The following is a 21392-nucleotide window of genomic DNA, read 5'->3' as shown; positions in this document are numbered from 1 at the left end:
TCAGGTTCTTGGTCACCTCCCTGACCAAAGCCCTTCTCCTCCGATTGCTCAGTTTTGCCATGCGGCCAGCTCTAGGAAGAGTCTTGGTGGTTCCAAACGTCTTCCATTTAAGAATGATAGAGGCCACTGTGTTCTTGGGGACCGTCAATGCTGTAGACATGTTTTGGTACCCTTCCCAGATCTGTACCTCGACGCTATCCTGTCTTGGAGCTTTACAGACAATTCCTTCGACCTCATGGCTTGATTTTTACTCTGACATGCACTGTCAACTGTGGGACCTTTAAATATAGACAGGTGTGTGCCTTTCCAAATCATGTCTAATCAATACAATTAACCACAGTTGGTAATCATGTTGTAGAAACATCTAAAGGATAATCAATGGAAACAGGATGCACCTGAACTCAATTTCAAGTCTCACAGCAAAGGGTTCCAAATACTTATGTAAATAAAGTTTATTTTTATTTTTTAAATGTAATACATTTGCAAATATTCTAAACCTGTTTTTTCCAATGTCATTGTGGGGTAATGAGTGTAGATTGCTGAGATTTTTTTTTATTGAATCCTTTTTAGAATAAGGCTGTAAGGTAACAAAATATTGAAAAAGTCAAGGGTTCTGAATACTTTCCCGAAGGCAAGAAAAAGTATGTGAACCCTTTGGAAACACCTGCATTTCTGCATGAATTGTTCATCAAATTTGATCCCATCTTCATCTAGGTCACAACAATAGACAAACTCAGTCTGCTTAAACTAACAACACGCAAACAATTATACGTTTTCATGTCTTTATTGAACACACCGTGTAAACATTCAGTGCAGGGTGGAAAAGGTGTATGAACACTTGGATTTAATAACTGGTTGACCCTCCTTTGGCAGCAATAACCTCAACCAAACGTTTTTCTGTAGTTGCAGATCATACCTGCACAACGGTCAGGAGGAATTTTAGACCGTTCCTCTTTACAAAACTGTCTCAGTTCAGCAATATTCTTGGGATGTCTGGTGTGAACTGCTCTCTTGAGGTCATGCCACAGCATCTAAAATCGGGTTGAGGTCAGGACACTTTTTTTTTCTGCTGTTGAAGCCATTCTGTTGTTGATTTACTTCGGTGTTGTGGGTCGTTGTCCTATTGCGTCACCCAACTTCTGTTGAGCTTCAATTTTCAGACAGATAGCCTAACATTCTCCTGCACAATGTATTAATTAACTTGGGAATTCGTTTTTCCGTCAACGATAGCAAAGATGACTGCAAGAGCACAGAGCAGAATGCTCAATGTTAAGAAGAATTGCCCAGGCTGTGAGGCAGCCCCAAGCCATGATGCTCCCTCAACCATAGGTTTTGATGTTGCTGTGCCTTTTTTTTTCTCCACACGTAGTGTTGTGTGTTCCTTCCTGACAACTCAACTGTAGTTTCATCTTTCCACAGAATATTTTGCCAGTAGAGCTGTGGAACATCCAGGTGCACTTTTGCAAACTTCAGATGTACAGCAATGTTTTTTTTTTTTTTTTTAAAGCAGTGGCTTCTTCCATGGTGTCCTCCCATGAACACCATTCAGGTTTAGTGTTTTACGTATCGTAGACTCGTCAACAGAGATGTTAACATGTTCCAGAGATTTCTGTAATCTATTAGCTGACACTAGGATTCTTCTTAACATTGAGCATTCTGCTCTGTGCTCTTGCAGTCAGTCATCTTTGCAGGACGGCCACTCCTAGGGAGAGTGGCAACAGTGCTGAACTTTCTCCATTTATAGACTATTTGTCTTATCGTGGACTGATGAACATCGAGGCGTTTAGAGATACTTTTGTAACCCCTTTCAGCTTTATTCAAGTCAACAATTCGTAATCTTAGGTCTTCTGAGATCTCTTTTGTTCGAGGCATGGTTCACATCAGGCAATGCTTCTTGTGAATAGCAAACTCAAATTTTGTGGATTTTTTTTTTATAGGGCAAGGCAGCTCTCATCAACATCCAGGTTAGCTGACTCCTTACTCCAATTAGCTTTTGGAGAAGTCATTAGCTTAGGTGTTCATACTTTTTCCAACCTACACTGTGAATGTTTAAATTATGTATTCAATATAGACAAGAAAAATACAATAATTTGTGTGTTATTAGTTTAAACACACTATGTTTGTCTATTGTTGTGACTTAGATGAAGATCAGATCAAATTTGATAACCAATTTATGCAGAAATCCAGGTAATTCCAAAGGATTCACATACTTTTTCTTGACAGTGTATTTTCAAAAACATGAGCCTGGGGGTTTTTGGAACAAGACGGGAGGGAGGGAGGGAGGGGGCAGAGGTTAAGGACTGAGGTACACTGGGTAAAATAATGGTGCAATGAACACGCTAGTCAGGAGATGTTTTATTTCAGCTGAATATGTGTGTGTAGTTTAATTCCAGGTAACTGTAAATAATCTCAGTACTGTACACACTCCATTTTTAATCAGGTCTGTATTTACCTATAAACACAAGGCTCTGATCTGAAATGGTTAACCAGAGACCGACCATAGAATGCTGTGGTCAATATGCTTGAAACCACCTTGCTCTTTTAATGGCATAAACAATTAGAAGTCTTAATCCACTTTTTGAAGTGACCATAAGGGATCCATCAAGCGTGACGCCACCACTGGCTCTACTAGTTGTTTGTGTGAATCTAATGTTCACCCTTGAACACTATCCATTCACATGTCCTCAGTCTGTTCATTTGTGTTGTTCCCATGTACAATGTAACCACTGTCACTCCACCTTTTGGCTAATCCTGGACCTGCGAAGACCTGCTCTCTGTCGTCGGAGGTTACGGCATACTGTATGAGAGCTACTGGGGCTGTTGCTACAGAAACCAAAGTGCACCCATCAGATCCTGTAAGATCAGCCACACATGTCTCCTCTAACACAAACTGACAAACCCATGATACAGGCAACATTGCACTGTAGAAATGATCCATTTCACATGGGAGCAGGGGGATACATTATTTTAGAACAAAAGAGCTCCAGAACAACTGCATAATTCTTAGATTAAACCTGATGGCCTCTGTCACATGCATTTCTACCATTCAGAAATCCTGAGCATAAATCGTAATTATTCATGTAATATTTTAATATATTGTACAACAGATCCTTATTACATCTTAGTGGTGGTACTGTAAATGAATTATTCAGCTGTTTTGTAGCTGTGGTGGACTACACTGTGAGGTTGTGTTCAGCACCACATTTCACCAAGAAAGGATAGTCTGAAAGATGGTCAGACTCAAACTTTTGATTTTAGTTCATTAAAATGTTTTTAATATTGTTATTGGTGTGGAATACCATGACGTTGTAGGTTTTATACCATTTGGTTTTTTAAACTGCCCAGTGTTTCCAGATTTCTATGAAATCTGACCTATAGTTACTTACAATATGAGTTTAAATAGTTTTTCCTTCCAGAAAATAATTGTTACAGAAGCAGCTTTGTGGTGGAATGGTGTGGGCATATACCGGTCATTAAAATATATGCGCAAGTAGACTGCTGATTGGACAGCTCATCCTTCTCAGAGATATGTCCTAAGGATTTTTTACATTTTTTAATCCAATTCATGCTTTTGCAACATTTGGATATTAACTTTTTAAAAGTTACATTTTCACTGGGCAGTTACTTAAGTAGCACATGGACATGTAGATATTCACTCTGCATTGTGATAATGAAGTTGCCGGGCAGAGAACCCTTTTCCTTCCAATTTACTTCATGGGGAAAAAATGCAAAACTTTAGATTCCTCCCCATGTTGGTTAGTTGCTTTATTTTCCAGGACAGTTTCCCCATGAATAAAAACCCTCCACATCCTGTTTGCTCTTTACTGTAGAAGTCAGTGCCTTCCCCTGCCAAGAGGCTGGGCTGTTATTTGAGAAGTGACTGTCCTATGCAAGCCTTTTCTACCAGCTTGTATCAAATAGCCCTTTGTAAAACTCATGTAGCTAGTTATTAGTGTACATGTTTTTTTTGTTTTAGGTACCTTTTTAAAATGTAACCCTCTGGAACTGTGTTTGATAATTGAACAGGTACGCTGTATGTAAAACACTTTTGTAGATCCCTGTATTTGGTTTTACGTGTTCTATTTTTCTACTGTTAACTCAAATGGTGCATAACAGTGTGGAACTTGGGCATCTTCGAAATAAACTGCTTCAATATAATTCTGGATTGTCCAGTCATTTAGTTCAACCTTGAGTAAAGCAGTACCTTCTGGTATTTTAATGACAAGTAGTCGTGGAATCACTTCACACAGTATGCTGAATGAACTGTTTCATTTAATACCAGTGACACCATCAAATTGTCACGCTTCAATATGAATGGCAGTGCATAGTCAGGTGTCACATAATGAAAGTCTGACAACTTAAGACTTAATGTCCATGATTAAAATCATTAGCATCTCATAAGACAAGGAATGTCATTTGAAATTCATGGAGACCCATTCAAGAACCTTTTAGCAAAATGTTCAACTTCAAACCTCAGCAACAGCATCTTTTATTTAAAGCAGAAGGCGTTTGAGGGACATCAAACTGTTTTGCTATGAACCCAAAGTAACATTAAAAAACAAGTAGACAACGCCACTGAGGGGCAGAATGACATCAGCTGTTCATTTGCCGCCTCTTCCTGGACATCAGCTCCCCAAAGAACTGGTGGATGGCCTCTGCTGTGACAACCTGAGGGAGAGGGGAGGAGTGGTTCAATGGTGATTAGAGGTGAATGACCACAGTGTTCTTCAGCTATTGTTTGGACACAAGCAGATCAATGACAATCAAGTGCTGACATGACAAGTAACCTATGGACTACTGCTCATATATTGGTTTCCTATGCTGTGTTCATGGGCCCTCTTGGAAACTACCACCAGACATTTTGTCTTCAGTAAACAAACATACAGCTCCTCACCTTTCCTTCATCAGCTATCTGCCGTAGGAACGTCATCAGTTCAGTCTGCATCTCATTGAACTCTGAATGAGGGAACATTTTACTTCATCAACCCAGTTCATCAAATGGTAAGAAACACACCGTGTTAGGTTTCATCTACAGTTAATAACTGCCAAACAAGGGAATGAAAAAGACAGTCCCCATCCTTACGGTAAACAATCTCCAGTTGCTGCACGCGGTCCAGAGTACTCAGGCTTGACATGAGCAGACTGTCAAGACTAGCAGGTCCTTGCTCTACAGTGCCTCTGTTCTCATAGGCCAGGACAGTGTCTGACTCATCCAGCAGGAACTGCACTCCCGCGTCGACGTAGGCCCTCTGAGCAGAAACAACAAACATACAATGGAAACAGCTCTACACCTTTATCCAATCTAAAAGGGCTGACACTACAATGTGCTGAATGACCAGTAAAGTCCAATACAGCAATCTATTTGTTCCACATCAAATAGCTAAAAACAACACAGTTGCTGCACTGTGCTTGAAATCAGTCATGGCAAAATACATAATCTCAAAAGAGAAGAATCTTTAGTGACCCACCTTGCAGCTGACACAGGTGCACAGCTTGGCTCTCCAGTGGTAAGGCCAGAACACAGCCCCTTCCCTAGCTCTCTCCAGGCCCCGTGTCTTCAGCTCCCTCAGCCTGCAATACACAGTCTTGTCCTGGCTCTTCACAGGAAGGCCTGTCATCTCCTGGTGAGTCCGTTTGCAGGCAGTCCTCCCATTCGTAGCCTCATTCTGGACACAAGACAGCAAGCAAGGAAACATGCATTATGTTTTAGTCTTTTCAGGATTGTGTTAGTGGAGAACGAAGAGGAAGAGGGACCGATCCCATAATCCAGGGGGCTTGTTTAAACATTTAAAAAAATAAATAAATACAACATCCCGCAGAAGCAACACACACAAGCTCTCTAATAGGAGTTGACACAATGAGAGGGTGGGCTGATGAAATCAGTCTTGTTTACAGTAAGCTGAACTGTGAAGCCTGGCCAAGCCAGTCCCCAGAGCAGGGGAATCTGTGTCCCATGGATAATTTCTTCCTTAATTACCCAAAGGGGAGGGCAGCCAGGCAGCACAACAAGAACAGGAGTCCACTGTTTGCATCCGCACAATACATTACCCTCCACTGCCATCTGCTGGGAGTCAGGTGACACACCGCAAATCACACCAAATAGCTGAGTGGATTTTTATTTAACTAGGCAAGTCAGTTAAGAAGAAATTCTTATTTTACAACGACAGCCTATACCCTGGCCAAACCTCCCCTAAAGCGGACGACACTGGGCCAATTGTGCGCCGCCCTATGGGACTCCCGATCACGACCGGTTGTGATACAGCCCGGGATCAATCCAGGGTCTGTGGCGACGCCTCTAGCACTGAGATGCAGTGCCTTAGACCGCTGCGCCACTCGGGAGCCGAATGACTCTTGAAGAATGTATGAATTGGTTTAGCAGGCAGTATTAACCAAATGTCTGCTTAAGTATAGATGTGTGTTTATGTCTGCCTTCAATGAAAACACAGCCAATAATTCCTCTCCTCACCCTGATGTCATTCCCATTTGCTTGGTGCAAGTGGTGAGTCATGCACTTAGGAGTCTAGGTTTCAAACGCAATTGTAAAAGTCAAAGCTTGGCTCTCCTTACCTTCTCTTGACAGCTGGGGCTGGTAGAGGACCCCTCGCCCCCGTTCTTACAGGGCTCATCACTCCTCTTGTCCTCTGGCTCCTTATCTTCCTCCTTGTTGACTTCAACCTCCCCTTTACAGGGGCTCACTTTGACCACAGGAGGTTCTTGAAAAACAACAATATACATTACTATTGTTTTAACTGCAGAATGTACATAAAGGGCATGGCATTGTATAGTGATCAGGTTTAATTCATCGTCACTGTCTGTGCACTAAAAACCTAGCCCAAATTACCTCTAGATGAAGAAGACTGACATCTTCCATCTTTAACTAGTTCAAAATGGAAATATATGTATGTTCATAAGTAGTATGGGGTGGGTTATAACCCAAGCCCAGAGCTCTGGATCCCTAGCTCTCGCTCTTTGTTAGTGGGAGGAATAACACACCTGCAATGTGGGTGGAGTATGTCCAGAGGAAGGGGGCTTTGTTCATGCAGGTCTCACACACCATCTCCTGCAGCTCCTCAGAGTCTTCCACCGTACAACCCAGGTGCTGTCACAGAGAAGGACCACATGGTCAAGGAGAAGTAATCATTCTGGTCTTTGTATCAAAACCATTATCCCAGCTAACAAAGATTAAATCTCAAAACACACCTGAAAACAATCATGATGTTGCCCCTTGATACATACCCTGGGATGATACCAGTCCTCACAGATGATGCACTGAATCATATCCTCATTAACCTTATGGGAGGGAGGAAGCATGAGAGGGTGTTTTTTAATTCTTTCAACAACACGAACTGAATCCTAGAGACCTAGCATATCAACAAAGCCTATGATTCAGACAGAACTAAAACATGTATTCATTCATCAACAGCAAAATGTGAAGGGATGGAGAAAGGGAAGGATGCGTAATGCTGGAATCAAATCCATACCTGATCTTCAGTGTCTGGGTAAGGTCTGTCACAGGTACAGTAACAGCCATGGAAGTTGTGATTATAATGATTTTTTGCGTTTTGTCGGTCTTTGCCCTGCAAAGAGAAAAGGAAGAATGGAAATCAGGCATCAATGTTTTCAGCTGTCAGGATGACATGACTGAGGGGTAGATAGGATATTAGGACACTTACAGGACTCAGCTGGCACCTAAACACGCCAAACTTGCTGTTTCCACAATCACAGCGGAAATTCCTACATGCAAACAAATAGATGCAAATAAGCAATTTCAAGACCTCAACAAGTACTACAATGAGTACGGAAATGTAAACAGCTACCTAAACCTTAGTGTTGTTTGTACTCCTGGAATTTGTGAATGTCCCTTTACATCAGGTTCATACCTTTTTGTGTAGAGCTCAAATATGTCATGCCCATCATGGCAATGGTTGGTGCAGGCAAGGCAGAGCCCAGCAGGTTCTACCCCTCTGGGTGTGCAAGTGTTGCAGGCAAAAACAGCCTGTCTCTTCACATATCCCTGTAACACAATAGAATAGATATTATATGTAGTCACATGCACAGGGTCACAGATATAATTGCAGTGTACGGTGAAATACTTAAGCTCCGAGCTCCAATAGTGCAGGTGTGAATTAAATAATAAAAAATTAAATAAATGTATACATATTTACAACTGTGACAATGATAAATATAAATGTCCATTGGGGTGTGGGCAGGGTAATTGTCTGTTGAGGGTGGGGGAAGAAAATAAAATGGAGGGGGCAGGAGGAGTAGGTAGCTGACTGGTGGGGGTAGAATGACATATTGTATGTAGTAACATAAAGAAGACACAAAAGGCCACACTGAATCTGGGGTCAGTGGCAGTTCTCTGGATGTGGCGACACAGATGTGGGCAGGCAGCATCTTTACCTGGGGATAGGAACAATTATCTGGATCACTTCCAGCCAACACAGCATACGCCTCTTGCAGCTCCTCGTCTTCCAGAATGTCCTGTACGGTCACAGTGCGCTCCTCCTTCACAGACATTCTTGGAACAAAATAAACACCCACTCAAATGGATGGATGTACATATGCACATAACTACATTCCTCGGTCAGTGACCACGTGGGGGGAGTAAGGAAAACAACACTACGGCCAAAGTCAAACAATGTAGTGTAAATACATTTGAATTCTGCCACATTTGTAGCCGATTTGCTAGTCATCTCACCTTGACTGATTGCAACAAAATAATTTCCAACTGTCTGCTGGCATATTCAAAACATTCCGTCAGACAAGCTAGCTAACAACAGATTATGCTAGCTAACGTTCAATATTTCGACTAGAAGCATGCTTCGTTGTCATCTTTATAGTAGTACTTGCGGATAACTATTTTAATTATATCGCTAATTACTTGCAAGTAGCCTTACCTGGTGAGCGAAATGGCTAGACAGACACTTGCGAGTCTGCGACAGAACAAAGATTTTTCAGGCTGTATTGTGACTGCGACTTTGGCCAAGTGAAGTCACGCAATTGTGACGTCAAAGAGAAACGTAATTATGGTGTATCAAATCAAATCAAACTTTATTTGTCACATGCGCCGAATACAACAACTGTAGACCGACCTGTGGACTTACAAGCCCTAACCAACAGTGCAGTTCAAGAAGAGTCAATAAAATATTTACAAAATAATAAAAAGTAACACAATAACGAGGCTAAATACAGGGGGTACCTGTACTGAGTCGGTGTGCGGGGTACAGGTTAGAGGTAATTTGTACATGTAGGTAGGGGTGAAGTGACTGTGCATAGATAATAAACAGCAAGTAGAAGCAGTGTACAGAACAAATGGGGGGGGGGGGGGTCAATGTAATAGTCTGGTGGCCATTTGATTAGTTTTTCAGCAGTCTTATGGTAGAAGCTGTTAAGGAGCCTTTAGGACCTATGACTAGGGTGGCTGGAGTCTGACAATTCTTAGGGCCTTCCTCTGACACCGCCTTATATAGAGAGGTCTTGGATGGCAGGAAGCTTGGCCCCAGTGATGTACTGGGCCGTACGCACTACCCTCTGTAGTGCCTAGCGGTCAGAGGCCTAGCAGTTGCCATTCCAGGCATTGATGCAACCCATCAGGATGCTCTTGATTGTGCAGCTGTAGAACCTTTTGAGGATCTGAGGACCCATGCCAAATCTTTTCAGTCTCCTGAGGGGGAATAGGCTTTGTCGTGCCCTCTTCACAACTGTCTTAGTGTGTTTGGACCATGATAGTTTGTTGATGATGTTGACACCAAGGAACTTGAAGCTCTCAACCTATTCCAATACAGCCCCATCAATGAGAATGGGGGCGTGCTCGATCCTCCTTTTCCTGTAGTCCACAAGCATCTCCTTTGTCCAGACCACATTGAGGGAGAGGTTGTTGTCCCTGCACCACATGACCAGGTCTCTGACCTCCTCCCTATAGGCTGTCTCATCGTTGTCGGTGATCAGACCTACCACTGTTGTGTCATCGGCAAACGTGATGATGGTGTTGGAGTCGTGCCCGGCCATGCAGTCATAAGTGAACCGGGACTACAGGAGGGGACTGAGCACGCACCCCTGAGGGGCCCCCGTGTTGAGCATCAGCGTGGTGGATGTGTTGTTCCCTAGCCTTACCACCTGGGGGTGGCCCATCAGGAAGTCCAGGATCCAGTTGCAGAGGGAGGTGTTTAGTCCCTTAGCTTAGTGATGAGCTTTGAGGGCACTACTATGGTGTTGAACGCTGAGCTGTAGTCAATGAATAGCATTCTCACATAGGTGTTCCTTTTGTCCAGGTGGGAAAGGGCAGTGTTGGGTGCAATAGAGATGACATCATCTGTGGATATGTTGGAGGGTTTCTGGCATAATGGTGTTGATGTGATCCATTACCAACCTTTCAAAGCACTTCATGGCTACATACCTGAGTGCTGCGGGTCGGTAGTAATTTAGGCAGCTTACTTGAGTGTTCTTGGGCACAGGGACTATGGTGTTCTGCTTGAAACATGTTGGTTTTACAGATTCAGTCAGGGACATGTTGAAAATGTCAGTGAAGACACTTGCCAGTTGGTCAGCGCATGCTCGGAGTACACGTCCTGGTAATCCGTCTGGCCCTGCTCCCTTGTGAATTTTGACCTGTTTAAAGGTCTTACTCACATCGGCTACGGAGAGCGTGATCACACAGTCGTCCGGAGTGGCTGGTGCTCTCATGCATTTCAGTGTTACTTGCCTCGAAGCGAGCATAGAAGTAATTAAGCTTGTCTGGTTGGTTCGTGTCACTTGGCAGCTCTTCCCTTTGTAGTCTGTAATAGTTTGCAAGCCCTGCCACATCTGACGAGCATCAGAGCCGGTGTAGTACGATTCAATCTTAGTCCTGTATTGACGCTTTGCCTGTTTGATGGTTCGTCGGAGGGTATAGCGGGATTTCTTATAGGCTTACGGGTTAGAATCCCGCTCTTTGAAAGCAACCCTTGAACTCAGTGTGGATGTTGCATGTAATCCATAGCTTCTGGTTGGGGCATGTACGTGTACGGTCACTGTGGGGACGACGTCATCGATGCACTTATTGATGAAGTCAGTGACTGATGTGGTGTACTCCTCAATGCCATCAGAAGAATCCCAGACCATATTCCAGTCTGTGCTAGCAAAACAGTCCTGTAGCTTAGCATCTGCTTCATCTGACCTCTTTCTTACAGCTGCACAATTGAGAGCATCTTGACGCTGCATCACCGCTTGGTATGGCAACTGCTTGGCATCCGACCGCAAGGCACTACAGAGGGTATTACTGACAGCTCAGTACATCACTGGGACAGAGTTCCCTGCCATCTAGGACCTCTATTCTGTATAGCACTTTGTGACATCGGCTGATGTAAAAAGGGCTTTATAAATTGATATACCAGGCGGTGTCAGAGGAAGGCCTTAAAAATGATCAAAGATTCCAGCCACCCAAGTCATAAACTGTTCTCTCTGCTACCGCACGGCAAGCGGTACCGATGCACCAAGTCCGGATACAACAGGACCCTGAACAGCTTCTACCCCTAAGCCGTAAGACTGCTAAATAGTTAACCAAATAGCTACCCAGACTATTTGCATTGACCCTTTTTGCAATGAAATGTTTTAACTCATCACATACGCTGCTGCTACTGACTTTATTCCTAGTTACATGTAGATATCGACCTCAATTACCTCATACCTCAGCACATGGACTCGGTACTGGTACCTCTTGAATATAGCTAAGTTATCATTACTCATTGTGTATCTATTGTTACTTTTATTATGTGTTTTACTTTTCTATTATTTCTCCATTTTCTTTCTCTCTGCATTGTTGGGAAGGGCCGTAAGTAAGCATTTCACTGTTAGTCCACACCTGTTGTTTACGAAGCATGTGATAAATACATTATACCTTTTGTCAACAATGGATCATGCCAGTCTCTGATTGAAAGCCGGGAACCTTTTCACCCTTCGGTTAAACGGAAATGTGTCTCACCTGTAGATGCACTATTCTTCTATGGTATAATGGCTTCTTCTTCTTCTTCGGTGGGGTTTATCGGCAGTTGGCATCCAACATTATGGTGCATTACCACCACATACTGTCCTAGAGTGTAGTGTGGGCCAGAGACAGGGAGAAACTAAATCCTACCTGCCAGCCCTGTTGCTCTTTAAAAAAAAGAAAATATTTGAGACTATATCTAATGACGTTCTACTCAATATACTTTTTAAACTAATGTCCTATATCCCCTTCTCCCTCATACTAGATCTCAGCCTCTCTCTTTCCCTCTGATACTGCCCACACTGTAGCAGTACCTGCTCCACGATCTCTGTTTCCTGGCAATAATCACACTTTCCTGTTGGATGCTGTCCTATCACATTTAAGGACTTATTCAACTGGCTGAGTCCCACCCTTAATTTGTAAAAATAGCCACCTCTCTTCTGTCCCTTCCTGCTGTCCTCCCCGACTTTCCTTTGTACTTGAAATAAATGCCTGCCCTTAGTATCTCTCTTCCACTGCTCCTGCCCTCTCTGCACCACTGTTCATATCAGGCTTTTTGCCTCTGCCTTGCTCATTGAAACTACCACATCAACATCCCCACTTCTAAGTGCTTGTTTAGCCAGTACATCAACTGCCTCGTTCCCCTCCACCCCCACATGGGCTGGGACCCAAGTAAATCTGATCTGTATACCCATCTGTCTAATCCTGCCATGGGTTTGTAGCACCTCATAAAGCAGGTCTTGTCTGCTCCATGAGCTAAAGGACTGGAGACTCATTAACACTGCACATTAATCAGAGCAAATAACTACTCTGTCTGGCTTAACTTCCTCCACCCACTGCAAGGCCAACGGTATGGCCATCAGCTCTGCCGTATATACAGCCAGATTATCTGTAATACGTTTTCTGACTTCCACCCCACGTTCCTGCACTACAAATGCTGACCCGGTATGTCTTTTGAGCCATCTGTGTAAATGGCCACAAAATCCTGATGCACAGTTTCCAGAAGTTTCTTAAACAAATCAGATGGATCAACACCTTCCATATCTTTCTGTAGTCTCTCTACACTTCTAGATTAACTACTGGAGGCGGGAGTAGCCATGGTGGATTTACAAGAATAGCTACCGTTGGACTAAACTCCCTTCCATACAGTTCCATCTCCTTCGCCTGGGTATTACCCACCCATGTTCCGAGCATGTCTATAAAATCCATTTTGCAGGATGTGACACCACATGTCCTTGTAGGTTCACCCAATAATTAATTGCCAGCTGCTGTCGCCTAATCTGCAATGGCATATCCCCCATCTCTACCTATAGTGCCACCACTGTGGACATCTGAAATGCCCCATTACATTAGAGTCCTTGCCCCTGTATGACATCTAGCCTTTCCAATGAGGTCGGGCTGTCGAACCATACGCTATACTGCCATAGTCTATTATAGATCGGATCAATGCAACATACATGGTCCTCAATTAAGGACGCCCAGCCCCACCACTCCTTCCCTGCCAGACAGCACATCACATTTAGCACCTTACACTTTCCCACCACTCTCTCAATGTGTTCTGCACAGGTCAGTCCAGTGTCAAAGTATACCCCAAGAAACCTGAAGGCCCCCACCCTCTCCAATTTTCTCCTATATAACTTCAAGCGTACCTCATCTCCCACCTTCTCTACAGAAAACCTGAATCCCCACATTAATGCCCACCGCTCTACTTCATCAATTGCTTCCTGTACCTTCCTAACTATGTATGGCACATTTCTTCCCCTCTTCCACAAGGCCCCAACATCTGCAAATAACGACCTCCCAATATCCGGCTGTACCTGAGAGTAAACATCACTGATCATGATTGAGAAAGACAGAGGACTAATCCCAATCCCCTGTGGTGTACCATTATCCACCAAGTAGCTAGCTGCCTGATAGTGACTTTCCTACCCTCACCTGGATAGACGTTCCAAACAGGAAATCCTTTACGTTCTTCCTCCTACCCGATAATATCAAGCTTGATAAACAATCCCTCCTTCCACATCATATCATAGGCACATCAAAAAAATGACAGTTACAACAGTCTCTTTGTTCACCTGAGCCTTCCTGACCTCTGCTTCTAAACAGAGCACTGGGTCCATAGTTCCCCTTTCCTTCCTGAACCCACTCTGATGTGGCGATACCAGCCCCTTGCTCTCCAGGAAGTAAGTTACCCTCTCCGTAATCATATGTTCCAAAATGTGTGATGTGATGTGATGTTAAAGCTATTGGCCGATAACTTGTTGGCCTCGTTGGGTCCTTCCATGGCTTCCAGATTGGTACCTCTACTGCCTTCTTCCAACTGCTTGATAGTTTCCCATCCTCCCACACTGTGTTGTACAAAACCAAAACCTTATCCAGTGCCTCATCACTAAGATGGGCCAACAAAACAAAGCACACCTCATCTTTCCCAGGTGAAGTTAAACCAGCCTTACCTATTGCCCTTTTCATCTCTGCCATTGTAAATGGTGCATTCAATGCATCATTTACATCCTCCTTTCTATCCAGCACTCCAGGATGCTCCTCTCTCGTTCTCTCTCTCCCCCTCTGCCCCTCCTCTAACAAATTTGCCAAGCTATACACTTCTACAAACACTTTGGCCATCATCTCTGCCTTCTCCTCATCTGTTACTGCCACATCCTTCCCTCTCGTCAACACTGGATGATCCCACTCCCCACTAATCTCCCACACTTCTCCCACAAGTGTTGCCTTTTCAATGGTGTCACAGAACCGACGCCAACATGACCTCTTTGCCTGATGGATAATTCTTCTCACCAGGGCCTGGGCCTGCTTATACTTAATCAGATGTTGAAAGTTATGTCCTTTTCAGTACTCTAAATGCCTTGTTCCTACTCCTCACCATTGTCCAATCTCCTCCGTCCACCATGGGACTGCTTTCCTCCTCCTTCTCCATGAAATCTCAGGTATAGCCTCAGTAGCTGCCCACACTAACGCTGTTCTCACCCAGTTATTCATACTATCCACATCCCCTCTCATATCCACCTGAGCCATCACCTGTTCACTCAGCTCCTGAAACTGATCCCACTTTGCCGTTCCAAACACCCACCTGCCTACTCCAGCCACTGACACCTCTTCCTACCTCCGGCCTATTGTGCATAGTATGGGGTAATGATCACTCCCTACTGTTGACTCCTCCCATACCTCCCACTCACAGATTCCTGCCATCACACTAGATACCAGAGTGAGGTCCAAGACAGACTCTTTCCCTGTGGCTACATCAATCCTCGGCCATCATTCAGGCACACCAGATCTTTCATTTCCATTCGATTTTCCATCCTTGGTCATTTCCATCCATCTGCCCCCCCTCCCAGAGCGTGTTGTGGGCAGTAAAATCCTCACACTACATTACCTTACTTCTATCCTGGCACGCCACCCTCTCCAGTACTTCCAGGTCCAGTATTTGACATGGATTATAGTAATTCACTACCACCCCACTTCTCAACCACAACTCCATCACCACATATTTCTGTTCAATACCTCTGCCTAGCATCCTGTAGGGAAGTTCTTGCTTTATGAAGGTGGCACATCCCCCCCCCCCCCCTATGAACCACTATATTATCCGGTATAATAAACTCCCCATTTGGTTTGAGCCATGTTTCCTGCACACAAATCACATCAGCCTTAGCAGGCATATCTACAATGAACTGCTTGATCTCCTGCCCATTAGCCAACAGGCTTTGAGCATTATGTTGTAGTACTACTACCATAACTAAGATCCAGTAATACATGACTCCATCCTCGGCTGATTGAGGTCATCTCAAACCTCTTCCCATGTCAACTCTGTCATACTCAGATGTCTCCCAGCAGCTTTCACTATTAGCTGAATCCTCTCTGTTCTAGACTCTACTTAAGCAGTGCTATTGATAGCATATTTGGCAGTACCTGGTCCTTGAAGTGTAACAGAATAGACGTGCTATCTACCCTAACTCCACACCTTGTTGCTTGCAATCTTTGAACATTCACTAGAACGCCTCCTCTCAAATTGTCCCTTATCTCTTTAGTGCTGTCACTCACAGGCCCTCCTGTTATCACCCCTTTAATCCACTGCTTCCCTGCTTGATCATTCCAGCTGCTCGACACCACCTTACACTTCCCTAGTTGCTTCATTCAGAGCTTTTTCCCTCTGCGCCATGTCCTTCCAGAACACCAACACGCTTCCATCTCTTAGCACTTTAGCAATGACAACTTCCCCAATCAACTCTTATCACAGCCGTCAACCTTATCGGACTCTTCACCCCAACTCCCATTTCCTCCCTAAACTTCAGAATCATTTTCTGCTCTTCCTCATCTCCATGCTCATCTCGTGTCTGATCTTACTCTTCCTCGGCACTTTCTAACTCCGAACTGCCGCTAGCGTTGGAAACTGTTGGTCTCCTCAAACTTCCTTTTCTGCCTCCTTTCTGCCTCCATAGACTTCTCGGTCCCCTTCAAACCCCTGCTCCCTTTCTCTCCTTCTTACCCCCTCCTTTATTTGTACCACTATGCTCCATACTTGCTTCACTTTCTTCTCCATCACTATCTCCTACCATCTCTGACCCAGTCACAGCACAGCCGTGCCAAACCGTCGCCACACCGAGTAAAGTTTGATTGTTTGTTTATGAACGATTGATCGCTAGTCACAGCTTTCCAAACAGTCAGCCAGCTCGACCTGCGTTCCCCGACGTTCAACAACCGACACTGATATGAAATGCCCACTTACGTCCCTGGTATAATGGCGGTCAGAAAACAAACGTTTAAGGCGCATGCCGCCACCTACTGTGCTGAAGTCTGCGAGCATTCATGGTTTGCCTAATTCTGTACTACTAAGAAAAAATAAATAAACAAATAAATCCCTACTAATTTCGAACAAACCCTCCCCTCCCCTTGTGTTGTAATGTGTTAATAACATTTAGACTACGTTACCCAGCAGGCTAGGCAGATGGTTAAAGGATGCCTTGCATGGCTAAACATGGAGTTTTCTAGCTGAAGTATATGTTCATTAAAAGTAGTTAAACCTACGCCCCGGGTTGTCATTATATATGGAACAAACATAACACCCCTAAAATCATGGGTGACTAGGTCTGGCTCGCAGTCGACATTCCAATTCATCCCAAAGATGTTCGATGGAGTTGAGGTCAGGGCACTGTGCAGGCCAGTCAAGTTCTTTCTCACCGATCTCGACAAACCATTTCTGTATGAACCTCGTTTTGTGCACGGCAAACTGTTGCCACAAAGTTGGAAGCACAGAATCGTCTAGATTGTCATTGTATGCTGTAGCGTTAAGATTTCCCTTCACTGGAACTAAGGGGCCCACCCCGAACCATGAAAAACAGCCCCAGACCATTATAACTCCTCCACCAAACCTTACAGTTGGAACTATGCATTCGGGCAGGTAGCATTCTCCTTACATCCGCCAAACCCAGATTCATCAGTCGGATTGCCAGATGGTAAAGCATGATTCACCACTCCAGCGACGCTCGGCATTGTGCATGGGGATCTTAGGCTTGTGTGCAGCTGCTCGGCCAATGAAACCCAAGTTTATTCGAGCTGCAGCCACAGCAAATTGAACTGAATTATCGCAGTTCCTTGGAAACCAAACACTGATTGACTTTTCCTATCCTACTCAGACGGAAAATATTGTTGATCTAGAATTAATGGTAAAACGGTTAATGAATTATTCCAGGAATTAATCAATAAATGATCTTGAATTTTAATTAACCAAAAGTCACAACAGCGGTACAATTAATGACCCTGGCCTACTACTCACAGGGATCCTCTCAGGCTCCCTCACTTTTGCCCTCCATTCTCAACTGTCCTCACTGCCTCAGCATATGACACTTTCTGCACTGCTCTTACCCTGGAAACTTCAACCTGTCTCACTCTCACAGGACATTTCTGATCCCCAGCAACATAGCCACCCCCACAATTGAAACACCTTACTTTTTCCACCAGAATTACACATTCCTTTGTCCCATGCCCTCCTGCACACTTCTCACACCTCGGAATCTCCCTCCTACATACTGCTGCAACATTACCATAATATTGGCACCTAAAACACCGTAGTGGGCTCCGAAACAACAGCTCTCACAGGAAAACGGATATACCCTAGCATAACGTCATCCGGCAAACACTCTGCATCAAAATTCAGAAGGACAGACAGGGTCTCCTCAGTCTCGTACTCGCCAGTGGGTCTTTGTCACACCGAACAGTGTGCATCCCAGACACTGGGGATCCTCAACTTCAGTTGATCCACCTCAACACTCAACGTCACCCCAGTTATCACTCCTTTCAGCAGGGCTCTGCTCCGGAGAGCAAAGCAGGACACATCTATCGTCCGAGTCACAAAATATGTAGCGCCCTCGCCCTCTGGGCAGCAGACACACAACAAATCAGGACTGAGTTTGGTAAACTCTGCTTGAGGACTTCTGAGACAAAACCAACTTCAACATTCAAAATATTTTACCAGCAGATGGCGCAATGGTAGTTCCTAGAAACATTTACCAGTTTGAATGATAATGTGTTCCTTCTGTATCATTAGGTTTAAAGGCAGGTGTTAGGGGGAGTTGAGGCATACAGTTCGAATATGTTGTGTTTCATTTCAAAAGTGTAGTTGTTTTTTCAGATGAAGTAAAAACATTTTTTTAATGGAATCCACACATTTTACCAGAAAAATAAGACCACGTTCCCTTTAAGGGTTAAGTATTTATTGCTGCCACATAGGGGAGCTGTTGTTTAAACTGACGTCAAAGACATTACAGTATGGCTTTGAAGCTGTGCTGACGTGCTTTTATTTTCTAATGAGGGTGAAAAACTCTGCCCTGTTTGACAGCAAGGTAGCTAGCGGTATGCATAGTTGTTTAGGGGGTACGCGCTAGGGCTACCTAAATGAGCACGACTCGAGAGTGTGTGTGTACTGTCAGTTAGGGTCCAATTTCGACCAGTCTAGATTGAAGAGAAGACCTCCGCGCAGTCATAACAACTTCAGCTTCAACATCCAGCGGAACGGAGAATGGACAGCTATCAGGCTAGCTAGGTGGCTATCCTTACTAGGACAACGACATTTAGGGAGGAAATGTGCTAGCTAGCTGGTAGCTATACATTTTATTGAACTTCTGATATTTATTAGCTGTGCATTTCTGCTTCTCCTCGAGCTTTGTCATTATGCTCGAGAATGTTTCCAGAAACCACCTTGTATAGCTAGCTATGTATATTATTAGTAATAATTTGGTTTATGTTGTGGCGCATCTGTAGAAATTAGTCTATTTTCGGGAAATGCAGCTAGCCAATCAGGCGGGGGGAAGACGATTTATCTACGGGACACATTTGTTTTATCTGGTTAACATTAATGTAGGTAGCTAATAGTTATTTGACATTAAGTAAAGTTGGCTGTATAGTTAACGTACGCTAGCACTGTCATAAACGGAATATTGTTGTTATAGCTGACTAACGTTAGTTTGCTAGCGAACTAAAGTAGTTGGAAGATTTGAGGAGAACCAACCTATCTGGTTTCCTCACATAATACGAAATGCTAGCTAGCTAAGTAATTCATCCCTTCCCTCTAGGTTTGTGTGAGACGACGGTTTCCTGTTTTCCAGGTTGAATCGACAGTAACTGTTAACATCTGGATTAAGAACATACGTTAGGTGAGGTGGAGAGATGCAGACTTTTTTGAAAGGCAGGAGAGTGGGCTACTGGCTCAGCGAGAAGAAGATGAAGAAGCTGAATTTTCAGGCCTTCGCTGATTTGTGCAGGTATGTGGTGAGAACACTGCTGCTACTGGTGGTTACATTTTTAGTCCACTGTACAGTAGTTAGTCGTGATGCGATATAGACAGCACTATTGAAGAGATGCAGTGTAGCTACAGTATGTAGCTATTTGTTACACTTATCCAGTCTCGAAAATATGGCTAGGTAATCATCTCTTTAACTGTGACCAATGTCCACTCCATTTAATGGCCTCAAGAACCAAGAATGTATCCATCTTTTCTTAACTGATATATTTTGGAATACACATTTTGACGAGGCTATGACAAATTCTGTGGTCTGTAGAGAACACTTTACTTGCTTACATTGGGTAGGCTAAACCCCAGAATCTGTGGTAGATTTCACACACATTCAAATAATGGAACCAACGTGAGCTCGAGCTCAATTTGCATCTATCATGTAACTGTTTCTGGGCCATGTTAATTTCTCAATGTCTCTGAATAGACAGCCTTTTTATATATGAAACAGAATTAGTGATTGACATAACAGGGTTTCCCTATTGCCTTGTGCAAGCAGTTTCTCATTGGGCAGGTGATTTGTTGTTACTGGCAATAACCAAAATGCAAATAACTCTCTTTTCTTGTTCCTTCCCAGTGTAAAGTTGAAACTGATGCATTTACATTTTTGGGGCAAGTGCTTATAAAGTATTGACTTTGTCCACATTTTGTTATGTTACAGCCTTACTCTGAAATGGATTAAAACTTTTTTTATCCTCAGCAATCTACACACAATACCCCATAATGACAAAGCGAAAACAGGTTTTTAGAAAAACAAAAATACCTTACTTACACAAGTATTCAGAACCTTTACTATGAGATGCAAAATTGAGATCAGGTGCATCCTGTTTCCATTGATCATCCTTGAGACATGAAAGGGAAAGGCCTGTCTAAGGTTCCACAGTTGACAGTGCATGTCAGAGCAAAAACCAAGCCATGAGGTCGAAGGAATTGTCCGTAGAGCGCAGACATTTTCTATTTAACCTTTATTTAACCAGTTAGGCCAGTTGAGAACACGTTCTCATTTACAACTGCAACCTGGCCAAGATGAAGCAAAGCAGTGCAACAAAAAACAACAGTTACACATGGGATTAACAGAAGTACAGTCAATAGCAATAGAAAAATCTATATACAGTGTGTGCAAATGGAGTAAGGAGGTAAGGCAATAAATAGGCCATAGTAGCGAAATAATTACAATTCAGCAAATTAACACGAGTGATAGATGTGCAGATCATGTGCAAGTAGAAATACTGGTATGCAAAAAAGTTAATAAAAACTATGGGGATGAGGTAGGTAGCTGGATGGCCTATTTACAGATGGGCTGTGTGCAGCGATCGGTGAGCTGCTCAGATAGCTGATGCTTAAAGTTAGTGAGGGAGAGAAGTCTCCAACTTCATCTATTTTTGCACATCGTTCCAGTCATTGGCAGCAGAGAACTGGAAGGAAAGGCGGCCAAAGGAGGTGTTTGCTTTGGGGATGACCAGTGAGCTGAGAAGGCGGCGCTTTACCTAGCAATGACTTATAGGTGACCTGGAGCCAGTGGGTCTGGTGACGAATATGTTGTGAGGGCCAGCCGACGAGAGGATACAGGTTGCAGTGGTCGGTGTATGGGGCTTTGGTGACAAAACGGCTGGCACTGCATCCAGTTTG

The 21392-nt window shown here is 43.8% G+C and overlaps 2 protein-coding genes across 5 annotated transcripts in view; one reads left to right on the top strand and one right to left on the bottom strand.

Moving 5' to 3' along the window:
- Positions 1-4459: 4459 nt before the first annotated feature.
- LOC110497862 (putative E3 ubiquitin-protein ligase UBR7) lies at positions 4460-12256 on the bottom strand. 3 transcript variants are annotated; one of them, XM_021574299.2, is made up of 12 exons: positions 11963-12256; positions 8404-8521; positions 7881-8014; positions 7674-7734; positions 7482-7577; positions 7237-7290; positions 6994-7099; positions 6568-6713; positions 5469-5666; positions 5084-5249; positions 4895-4956; positions 4460-4668 (listed from the first exon to the last, which is right to left on the bottom strand). In XM_021574299.2, exons 2-12 carry the CDS (start codon positions 8518-8520, stop codon positions 4594-4596), a joined length of 1215 nt encoding a protein of 404 aa, XP_021429974.2. In that variant the 5' UTR covers position 8521; positions 11963-12256; the 3' UTR covers positions 4460-4593. The 3 variants fall into 3 exon arrangements, with proteins under 3 accessions (XP_021429974.2, XP_021429973.2, XP_021429972.2); XM_021574298.2 differs by lacking the exon at positions 11963-12256 and adding an exon at positions 8901-9000; XM_021574297.2 differs by lacking the exon at positions 11963-12256 and adding an exon at positions 8702-8840.
- A 6474-nt stretch (positions 12257-18730) lies between these two features.
- Positions 18731-21392, top strand: part of LOC110497861 (inositol-tetrakisphosphate 1-kinase) — a 39624-nt gene continuing 36962 nt past the window's right edge. The window contains exons 1-2 of one of the 2 annotated variants that reach the window (XM_021574296.2): positions 18731-19016; positions 19546-19734. In XM_021574296.2, the coding sequence (XP_021429971.1) occupies positions 19640-19734 (95 nt within the window). In that variant the 5' untranslated portion in view covers positions 18731-19016; positions 19546-19639. Of the gene's footprint in view, positions 19072-19545; positions 19735-21392 lie in introns of both variants that reach the window. The other variant, XM_021574295.2, reaches the window with a different exon arrangement.

This window comes from Oncorhynchus mykiss, chromosome 19 (assembly GCF_013265735.2).
Source record: "Oncorhynchus mykiss isolate Arlee chromosome 19, USDA_OmykA_1.1, whole genome shotgun sequence".
NCBI lineage: Eukaryota > Metazoa > Chordata > Actinopteri > Salmoniformes > Salmonidae > Oncorhynchus > Oncorhynchus mykiss.
Note: the sequence above shows the minus strand (reverse complement) of the source record. Positions and strands in the feature narration are given on the sequence as shown.